The following is an 11,477-nucleotide window of genomic DNA, read 5'->3' on the forward strand; positions in this document are numbered from 1 at the left end:
TGGATGTGGTAGTAGGATGACACCATAGTAGTGCTAGGTTGAACTTGCTATGATCATGCATGCTTACTAATGCTCTTTTGCTCCATTGCTTGCTCCTAGAGTTCTTCGTTGCTTGTTGTTTGTGTGTTCCAATGCTTGTTGCTTGAACTTATTGCTCGTTTGCACTGCCAGGGCAAGTGGTATGTGGTGTTCGAAGGTAGGGTTCCAGGGGTTTACAGTTCATGGGACGTTTGCAACAAACAAGTTTCAGGGTACGACAACAACAATCACAGAGGAGGGTTTAAAAGTAGGCATGCGGCAGAAGATGCTTACTTCAAGTATGTGCGAGAGCATTCATGCAGCAAGGTTAAGGTTGGCAAGAAGGCGGATCGACTGTTAGGGCTGAAGAACTTCATTTTCTTCATCCAGTTCATCGTCATAGCAGTGTTGTGGCGTTGGCGTGCTTGGTATGATCGTATGTAAGGTGTAGTAGTATTGGTAAGCTCACCAAGTAGGATACAAGGTGAGCACAACTCTATGCTTGTATGTAACCAAACAACGTGCACCCGTGTGAGCACATACAATGCGAGCAACCAAACGCAGTACGTGGAGGCACGATGCAGGGAGAGGACATGCATGCAACCAAACTAAGTGCAAATCCGTCCATTGATTTTTGACCTGCATTTGCTCAGTCAGATCCAACTAGAACAAGTATGCAAATTGAAAAAAAACGATGCAGATAATCAAACACACCCTTGGTGTATCAGGCTGTAGAGGTCGCTGTAGATGCTCTTACCGGAGATTGGAGAACACAAGGAGTTGCTCTAACCAGTACGGTCCCATATCACGAACACACACTCTGTGCTAGCGCTGATTCAGTATCACGAATACACGAATATGTAATTATTTTGTTTCACGCAACCACGGAAGTAAAGTAATCTTGAATTCTTCAGCCGCTATGTGCCCCGTACCAACGCAACGATAGTGTACCACATGCCTAGCATAGATCTGTCAAGCTTTGCAGTGGACGCCCACACGGGAATATTGCACAGTAGCCCCTGCCTGCTCAGTGCTCACACACATCCGTTCCGTTTTAAGCCCCGCAGCCTCAAGTGGATCCTCTGTGCATGCACTGGCACTACAGGGACGCCGGTCTTTAAGAAATGGATGCTACGCGTATGCATGATTGAACATCTATCTTTCCTTGGACGCATGTAGAGCGTTGTGATCCTCCGCTATTCGGCTATATCGTCTCGTGACCGATGCGCTGTCTCCGAGCTGCTGGTTCATCATGCATGCCGGGCATTGGTCGAGCCATGGCAAATCAGGTTGGGCTGCATCTTATTTTATTTCCTTTTCTTTTCTGAATTTGAGATGTGGGCTGCATCGATCTCTCTGTGTGTCGGTAGGCCAGCCTATGATCTACTCCTATGATCGATCATCAACTGCGCAACAGTAGGAGTATGATCATGCCATCATTAAACATCGAGATGATAAAATCATGTCGCTTGAAGTACTAGTACTGCTTGTAGCTAGGCTGGGTCTCTTCTGATGTTCTGAGTTGCAGAAAGAATGTACACTTCGTACCGCTGGCTTTATAAATGTATTCAGCACAGGTCAGAGATTCCAAAGGTTATGGTTAGGTTACCGCTACATCAACAATTCAAAAAGAGAAACAAGAAAGATGGCTTTGATATTTCTCCATATGACCAATAAATAACTATTTCCATCTGAAAAAAGGAAAAAATAACCACGTATTTTCTAGTAAACGCTAGAATGGAACTATTAGACCTAGCTACTTCAGGATTTATGGGAGTACAAGAGGATGAGAAAATATTTATTTAACGGCTATAATTTGTGAGAGCATTTATGGTTTAGTAGATCGAGAATTATAAAAGATCACCGGAAGTATACAATATCTCGAACATAATAAAAACTACACCGTGATTTTGAGACCATCGAATGGCCACTACTGTCGTCAAAACAAGCCGTCGACTTGATCTTGTCGATAACAACTGGGATGTCTTCATGCGCGTGCCTCTAAGGACCAGCGCACTGGAGCCACAGTCGTCGCCATTGAATTGTTGCATAGACCTGAAGCACCCGACATCAAATCTCACCACATGACAAGAAACCCTAACCTCATCGCCTCAAGAAGATGCCAGGAATCTACGCTGGAGCTCCGTTGACTACGTCCAGCGGGAAGAACTCGAGGGGGGTCGAACCCCGGAAGACAAATTCGAAGAAGAAGCACCTCCATCTGTCCAATCGTCGCACCAGCAAGGACTAAAAATCCTAACCTAAATTACTAACCGAAGCGAAGACACCAGATTTCCCTTCCCTCCACCGGACATCAGAGTTGTAGACAGAGGGGAGACTAATCCATGGGTTCGTCGGTGAAGTCTGAAAGGAGAAGTTTGCCCTAGCCACCTAGGGTTGGGGGACGAAACCAGAGGAAGTCACGGCGCTTAGGTCAGCCGACTAGAGCGCTAGCGTATTATCGACATTTTACAGTAAGTTACAGAGATGTACTTCCTTTGTAAACTATGATCTAAACGCTTTTATATTAGTTTATCGAGGGAGTAATATTTTGTCTATCTCTAGTGCAAAAACTCTGCCGTGTTTGTTGTCAGATAAAAGTACGAATATCTCGCACGGGTCATATCGTCCGATCGGTCCTTGGTGCCGGTTAAGAACCAAGGAATTCTCGACCGAGAATTATCAAAATCAGAAAAATAAATTACTCCACTTGGCCCATAGTCCTTTTATTTAGCATTAATTGAGTCTGTAATTAATTTTGCTGAGTGCAAGCACGCCCGATGTAGAAGCATCACCACGGAGTTCCTTAAATCGCCACGTCTCTTTCTACTAAAAGGAATAAGGATCCCCCTCTCGCGTCCAGACGGCAAATTCCAGTATTTAAGCGCGCCACCTCCATCTCCGCTTTATTTTCTCTCAACAACTCCCCTTCGATCCATCCGCTGCCGATTGAGTCCATATCATCATCATCAGTTCCAAAAGGTAATTAATTACCACCTTATCATCATGGCCCTTCTTCGGATCTCTCTCTCTCTCTCTCTCATCCCTCAATCCAGTGGATGATGCTTCTGTTTCATCCATGATTCAAGCTTTCTATGATCTGTTTGGTTGATTTCTAGAGGGAAAAACAAGTGATGGAGCACGGCGAGCAGGAGCAGCACGCCATGGACCTGCCGCCGGGCTTCCGCTTCCACCCCACCGACGAGGAGCTCATCACGCACTACCTGGCCAAGAAGGTCGCCGACGCCCGCTTCGCCGCCCTCGCCGTCTCCGTCGCCGACCTCAACAAGTGCGAGCCCTGGGACCTGCCATGTAAGCACCTCTTCATGCACCAACCTGTGTGATCCATACGATAGAACCCACGAGCTACCGAATTGATCAGACAACGCGCGCGCGCGCTCGTGGGTGTGCATGCAGCGCTGGCTAGGATGGGGGAGAAGGAGTGGTACTTCTTCTGCCTCAAGGACCGCAAGTACCCGACGGGGCTCAGGACCAACAGGGCCACCGAGTCCGGCTACTGGAAGGCCACCGGCAAGGACAAGGACATCTTCAGGGGCAAGGCCCTCGTCGGCATGAAGAAGACGCTCGTCTTCTACACCGGGAGGGCGCCCAAGGGCGACAAGTCCGGCTGGGTCATGCACGAGTACCGCATCAACGCCAAGCTCCACGCCGCCAGCACCAGCCGCGGCTCCCTCTCCGGCGGCAGGGCCGCATCGTCCAGGGTAGCAACATCTTTTCACCATGCAACATGTATCTTGCTTTTGCTTGTGATCGATCATATATACTTGGTCAGTCGTAGTAATCTCCGGCCGGCCGGTTATCTTTGCAGAACGAGTGGGTGCTGTGCAGGGTGTTCAAGAAGAGCCTGCTAGGCGGCGTAGTGTCGTCGGCGCCGGCGTCGTCAGCAGCAAAGAAAAGCGGCGTGGGGACGATGGAGGAGATAGGGTCCTCCGTGGCCGCCGTCACCCCGCTCCCTCCGCTCCTGGACATGTCCGGCTCCGGCGCCTCCTTCGTCGACCCGGCGGCGCACGTGACCTGCTTCTCCAACAACGCGCTGGAGGCGGGCCAGTTCTTCAACCCAACGGCGACGGGCGGCTGCGCCACGGACACGGACCACCACGGCCTAGCCTCATCGTACTCCCCGTTGGCAAGCTTCACGCAGTACGGGGGCCAGCTGCACCACGGCGTGAGCCTGAGCCTGGTGCAGCTCCTGGAGAGCAGCGGGTACCACCGCGGTCTCGCCGACGACATGGCGCCGTGCGGCAATCAGCAGCAGCAGCCGGCGGCGTGTAAGGGCGAGCGGGAGAGGCTGAGCGCGTCGCAGGACACCGGGCTCACCTCCGACGTGAACCCCGAGATCTCTTCCTCCTTCGGCCAAAAGTTCGACCACGAGCCCGCGCCGTGGGGCTACTGACCAAGCAAGCTCTCCGCATGCACCGCGTTCGTGGCGAAGGATCGATCGATTATTAGCGCATATACCGGTGCTTGACTACTGTAAATAAGCCCGCGAGGGATCGAGCTAGCACCGTTAATTAGCTTCATTGTGGTGTGATCTGTATAGTTGTAGATTAATCAGCAGTGTGGTGATTTGGGGGGTGTAATTAGCATTATTGTATTGGGATCCATCAATATACTACGTAGTATATTTCATTATCATTTTGCCAGGTTATGATCAATCAATCAACTAAGATATGGATAGTTTTGGCAGCTGCGTTCGTTAAGTTAGCAGGTCGATCAGTTAGGCTATAGATAGACTACTAATTCTCTGTAATATAACTATGTGGTGAGTAGCTAGCTACTGAGTGTGTGATGATCTCATGACGGAAACCTAACAGTTTGACCTGTTGCGATAGTAGTTAGCACCGCTAGCTAATCTAGCAATTAGAGCTTAAAAGAATGGGTGGCGCCGGAGCTCTGCGCCATTACTGTCTTGCTACCTTTGGCCCATGACTGGCATGTCTCAACCGTCACACGCAAATCTAATCCCGATTACTGTCCTTGGGCGCGGATCACATCACGTCGCCGCCCTTGCACAGTGCGCATGACATGACATGATGGGGGCGAGTTCAGTATTAGGGTTCCCCGTGCCTTGTCTCAATGCATGTGTGCCCCCCTAATGATTCGATGATCAGCTCCGTGGCATCTGATCGAGTGGGCCCCGCACCTCCTTAGTCGAGCATCTGCTGTTCTCAATCAAAATCATGGTGGATCCAGTTCATGAAGATTAGTATATAAGTGTGTGTTGCATGATTATCTTATTGAAAGAGAATTAGGGAGTATGTGGCGGGAAGCAGGGGCCGGTTAGGTCAGCTAACCAGAGAGAGAGAGAGAGAGAGAGAGAGAGAGAGAGAGAGCGCTTCCCTAGCATGCATGTCCATGGCCAGGGAGGGAGGTGATGAGCGAATGTGGCAAGGACATGTGTGCAGTCTCTGGATCCTCTTGGGCCGTCGGGGTGGGCCACCTCCCGTAGTTTAAGATATCTCCTCTCCGTTTTAGTGTGTCTCGTATCTCTGGACACCATCTTCTCCGGAAATATATTCCCTCTCCTGTCTGATTAAAGTATTTTGGTAGGGGGCGCAAGTGTCGATTTGACGGGTGTTCCAACTTCCGGCGATTGATCCATAACTGCCTACCATTTTTGTTTTCTCTTTGCTAGGGTAGGGTGGATAGGGTTGTGCACCGACTGTTCCATGCAACAGCTGTGCACGGGTGAATCGTGGGTTTTATTTTACCTCTGCCTTCCCATCACGTTCAGCTTCATTTGACCGGTCTTTTTCACCGTCCTGCCCTGCCCCCATCGAGATTCGCTCAGTAAAAATTACAGCTTCTGTAAAACGTGATCTAATCCAGAAAAACAGGGAAAGAAAACGAGGCCAGTTATGGGAACGGAAAGCCGTGGACGCAGGGGCCTCCCTGCCGTCCCTCTCCGGCGGTGCCCGTCATCCAAGCCCTTATCGCAGCGTAATTACGCTGTGAGGTCACTCGCCGCAATGCTACGGATCGACCAGTTCCGTTCCGTTCCATCTCCAAACTTAATGCTTTCCGTCCGAGAAGTTTAGCCGTGATCGATCGATCGCTGTGACGAGAGTCGAGAGCCATAGTTGTCGCGTGATTTGATTTCGATCAAGATCGCCTTGGCCACAGCGCCCAGTCCCTTTCGGAAGAACAAGAGAAACTCCATAGCCACGGGACGAGAGATGTCGATCCGGCTGTGGGGGCGGGACCCTCCTGGAGCCCCCAAACCGGAAGGGGCGAAGGGCAAATCTATGCAAGGAACAAGGGAGGGGAGCAGGCCCTGAGTCTGAGTGGGCAGCAGGCGTTGGCGTGAGATTCCAGGCCCTGATGTGTCTGTCACGCACACTGTGCCTGCTGCCATGGGAACTGTCAAGCCACCACGCCGGCCCGTCGGCCTCAGGCTGGTCATAGCGGGGAGTAACTTAGACTAGTAACATACATATGTTACTAGTCTATGTTACTACCTTCATAGTGGGTAGTGTCATAGGTGTGGTAACATAGTTGCCTTCATTTATTACTTTGTAGACTTATTATGCATTGGAAACCGCTATGTGATGGTAACATATTATGTTACTCTATTTGCCTTTTTCCTCATTAACTACTTGCCACATCACCATTTTTGCTTATGTGGCATCTATGTTACTACCTATGTTACTCCCACTATGACCAGCCTCACCACGAGAAAATATTCCCCCAGTCCTCTCACCGCTTTTGTAGGCTTCCTTCCCTTGTGCCCCGTCACTTGTCCCGGCCGTGTTGCCGTGCACACAAGTAGCACGGGACTAGGCCATCGATCCATCGAGCATCGGCCTTGCTGGCCGGACGCATGCATGTGGCCGGCCACTGGATCTGGTTCGCTGTGCGGGGCGTTTGGCATGTACCCAACCCAACCCAAGCACGCGCGATCGGCCTACCATCACCATGCATGCGTTGGATCAGCGTTTCACGGGAACGATCGACGTGCATGTGCGTATAGTTCTGCAGCGGCGGGCGGGTGGGGCATGATCGATGCTGCCTCGGGTCGTGGTGGAGATGTGTGTGTGTGTGCGGGACATGGCCCAGGAGATACGCGGCGCGGGCAGATATACCGGTGGACACGTTGCTTTCTCCGTGACCGTGAAACGCTCCGGCCTCCATCCACGCCATGGCAGGTGCAGTTCATCACTGTGTGTTGATGCAAAAATTGCCATGCGCGGGGGACACGAAAAATGGCAGACAAGCTTATACTATACGCATGGCAGTGATGTACAGTGTCCAAATAGAACAGCCTTAGAGCAACTCTCCGCTAAGCCCAACTCTAACGGATCCCATAACCGGTTTTACTTTTCTAACCTGGACCTAGCCGCACCCGTAAGGCCTCGTACAATGAGAGATGCTTAGAGAGATGCTTAGAAAAATAAACGGGATTTTTTAAAAGCACTGGCGCCTATTTCTACCTGAGAGACGCTTAGTTAAGCGTCTATCCTGTACAAATAAGCACCGATGCTTAAGAAATATCTGGTTTATTTCTCTAAACACCTCCCTAAACACTTTCCATTGTACAACACCTAAAATTATTAGGGCATGTCCAACACGGGCGCTTGCGGTCCGCGTCAGGATCTAATTCCCACTGATATCCCGATTTATTGGCAGTTACATGCTTCGAATCCTGGCACCGAACGCCACCAGGCACAAATAGATGCGCCGAGCGCTTCATTCCTTTTTTTCCCTGCATGTGACGCATTAGCAGTTTAATTAGCGCACAATTAGCGCCCTGGTAGCGTTTTGCGTTGGACGGCTGGGCTCTTAGATATTTTCCAGTTTTAAAAAATATTTTTTTCTCTATAAGCGCCTGGTCAGGCGGCCAGTATTGTACATGCCCTTAGAGGAGTAAAAAGATTCCAGCACCGTTTAGTCCACGCTTATATTTACTCCACCACTCGGCGTGCGAGTAAAAAAAAACTCCACCCTTCTCTCCCTCTCCTCCTCCCCAATCCTCGTCGCCGGCGAATCCCCCGCCCGTCCCCCGTCGCTCCAATGGCCAGATCCCGAGACCGCCGCTCACTGCCGCCCATCCGCAACGCAGATCCGCGCCGCCATGAGCGCAGAGCGGGCTCGTCCTCAAGCCACCGTCACCGCGCCGATGCGGACTTCCCCGACCTCCCTCCATCGCAGCAACTGAATATTAAGTACCGGCAGCGGGCGTGGGGAACTTGGTGGCGGAGATAACCGACCGCAACACCCACACAAAGCAATGGCTCGGTTCCTTCCAGATGGCCGCACCTCAACTTTCCATGGGTGACGGCGCCCGTCGAGCTCAAACCACTCCTGCCAGTGGTGAGTGTGGTGGTGGCTACGGAGGTGAGGGGTCGCATCGCGGCAGAGGAGTTCTAACCTCTACGCCATTTTGCTCCTCTATTTTAGGTTATTGGCTAGAGTTGCTCTAAAACCTCGCTGACCCATATAATTCCAGTCGTGTTTTACAGGTTTTATTCTTTTTGGGCCCAAACAAGTTTGGTAAAAATGGCCCGGCCCGTACAATATACAGACGGCCCTAAAAATCCTCCGCCGCTATATGTACTGGACAACATCCGTTTTACATTTCACGTCCTTCATATTCCCTGCCCCCTCCACCGTAATCCAGCCTCCTCCGACGAGCGATTCCGCATGATTGCTTCCATTTTTAGCAGATCCATGGCAGGCGGAGCTCACGGGCGTGGGGGCCACGGCAGGTCACAGAATCCAGAGGCCGACAACTCCAATTGGGCCGACGACAAGCCAAGTTCGAAGCAGGTGTGCAACTGCGAACGCCTCTCTCGCAAGGGTGCCTGGGACACATGGGCTCGCTTCATAGAGCTCGACGCGGCCCACTACCCGCACACCAAGAAATGCTCGGAAGTGGATGAGGAGTTGCTGGACGCCCAACGTGCAGTTGTAGCTAGAGAAGAAGGTGTTGGGGGACGTAGCAGAAATTCAAAAATTTTCCTACGTAACACCAAGATCTATCTATGGAGAGACCAGCAACGAGTAGAAAGGAGAGTGCATCTACATACCCTTGTAGATCGCTAAGCGGAAGCGTTCAAGTGAACGGGGTTGATGGAGTCGTACTCGTCGTGATTCAGATCACCGATGATCAAGTGCCGAACGGACGGCACCTCCGCGTTCAACACACGTACAGCTCGACGATGTCTCCCACGCCTTGATCCAGCAAGGAGAGAGGGAGAGGTTGAGGAAGACTCCATCCAGCAGCAGCACAACGGCGTGGTGGTGGTGGAGGAGCGTGGCAATCCCGCAGGGCTTCGCCGAGCACCTACGGGAGAGGAGATGTGTCACGGGAGGGAGAGGGAGGCAACCAAAGGCCTTAGGTATGATTGCTCCTCCTTTTCCCCACTATATATAGGGCCAAGGGAGAGGGGGAGGGCGCAGCCTTGCCCCCTCCTCCAAGGAAGGGGTGCGGCTAAGGATGGGGAGGAGTCCATCCTCCCCAAGGCACCTCGGAGGTGCCTTCCCCCTTTAGGACTCTCCCCTTTTCTCTTCTCTTGGCGCATGGGCCTCTTGGGGCTGGTGCCCTTGGCCCATGTAGGCCAAGGCGCACCCCCTACAGCCCATGTGGCCCCCCGGGGCAGGTGGCCCCACCCGGTGGGCCCCCGGGACCCTTCCGGTGGTCCCGGTACAATACCGATGACCCCGAAACTTGTCCCGATGGCCGAAACAGGACTTCCTATATATAAATCTTTACCTCCGGACCATTCCGGAACTCCTCGTGACGTCCGGGATCTCATCCGGGACTCCGAACAACATTCGGTAACCACATACAAGCTTCCTTTATAACCCTAGCGTCATCGAACCTTAAGTGTGTAGACCCTACGGGTTCGGGAGACATGCAGACATGACCGAGACGTTCTCCGGTCAATAACCAACAGCGGGATCTGGATACCCATGATGGCTCCCACATGTTCCACGATGATCTCATCGGATGAACCACGATGTCAAGGACTCAATCGATCCCGTATTCAATTCCCTTTGTCTATCGGTATGTTACTTGCCCGAGATTCGATCGTCGGTATACCGATACCTTGTTCAATCTCGTTACCGGCAAGTCTCTTTACTCGTTCCGTAACACATCATCCCGTGATCAACTCCTTGGTCACATTTGCGCAAATGATGATGTCCTACCGAGTGGGCCCAGAGATACCTCTCCGTTTACACGGAGTGACAAATTCCAGTCTCGATCCGCATAAAACAATAGATACTTTCGGAGATACCTGTAGTGCACCTTTATAGTCACCCAGTTACGTTGTGACGTTTGATACACCCAAAGCACTCCTACGGTATCCAGGAGTTACACGATCTCATGGTCAAAGGAAGAGATACTTGACATTGGCAAAGCTCTAGCAAACGAACTACACGATCTTTGTGCTAGTCTTAGGATTGGGTCTTGTCCATCACATCATTCTCCTAATGATGTGATCCCGTTATCAACGACATCCAATGTCCATAGCCAGGAAACCATGACTATCTGTTGATCACAACGAGCTAGTCAACTAGAGGCTCACTAGGGACATATTGTGGTCTATGTATTCACACGTGTATTACGATTTCCGGATAATACAGTTATAGCATGAATAAAAGACAATTATCATGAACAAGGAAATATAATAATAATACTTTTATTATTGCCTCTAGGGCATATTTCCAACAGTCTCCCACTTGCACTAGAGTCAATAATCTAGTTCACATCGCCATGTGATTAACACTCACAGGTCACATCGCCATGTGACTAATACCCAAGAGTTTACTAGAGTCAGTAGTCTAGTTCACATCACTATGTGATTAACACTCAATGAGTTTTATGTTTGATCATGTTGCTTGTGAGAGAGGTTTTAGTCAACGGGTCTGAACCTTTCAGATCCGTGTGTGCTTTACAAATCTCTATGTCATCTCCTAGATGCAGCTACCACGCTCTATTTGGAGCTATTCCAAACAACTGTTCCACTTGGAGCTATTCTAAATTGTTGCCCCATAATACGTATCCGGTCTCTCTACTCAGAGCTATCCGGATAGGTGTCAAGCTTGCATTGTCGTAACCTTTACGACGAAGTCTTTTACCACCTCCATAATCGAGAAAATTCCTTAGTCCACTAGTTACTAAGGATAACTTTGACCGCTGTCCTGTGAGCCATTCTTGGATCACTCTTGTACCCCTTGAGTGACTCATGGCAAGGCACACTTCAGGTGCGGTACACAGCACATCATACTATAGAGCCTACGTCTGAAGCATAGGGGACGACCTTCGTCCTTTCTCTCTATTCTGCCGTGGTCGAGCTTTAAGTCTTAACTTCGTACCTTACAATTCAGGCAAGAACTTCTTCTTAGACTGATTCATCTTGAATACCTTCAAGATCATGTCAAGGTATGTGCTCATTTGAAAGTACCATTAAGCGTTTTGATCTATCCTTATAGAT

The 11,477-nt window shown here is 50.6% G+C and overlaps 1 protein-coding gene across 1 annotated transcript; it reads left to right on the plus strand.

Annotated features, from left to right (window-relative positions):
• Positions 1–2,872: 2,872 nt before the first annotated feature.
• Positions 2,873–4,674, plus strand: LOC123185576 (NAC domain-containing protein 92). Its single transcript, XM_044597437.1, has 4 exons — positions 2,873–3,000; positions 3,138–3,330; positions 3,436–3,740; positions 3,848–4,674. Exons 2-4 carry the CDS (start codon positions 3,153–3,155, stop codon positions 4,430–4,432), a joined length of 1,068 nt encoding a protein of 355 aa, XP_044453372.1. The 5' UTR covers positions 2,873–3,000; positions 3,138–3,152; the 3' UTR covers positions 4,433–4,674.
• Positions 4,675–11,477: the final 6,803 nt, after the last annotated feature.

This window comes from Triticum aestivum, chromosome 2A (assembly GCF_018294505.1).
Source record: "Triticum aestivum cultivar Chinese Spring chromosome 2A, IWGSC CS RefSeq v2.1, whole genome shotgun sequence".
NCBI classification, from domain to species: domain Eukaryota; kingdom Viridiplantae; phylum Streptophyta; class Magnoliopsida; order Poales; family Poaceae; genus Triticum; species Triticum aestivum.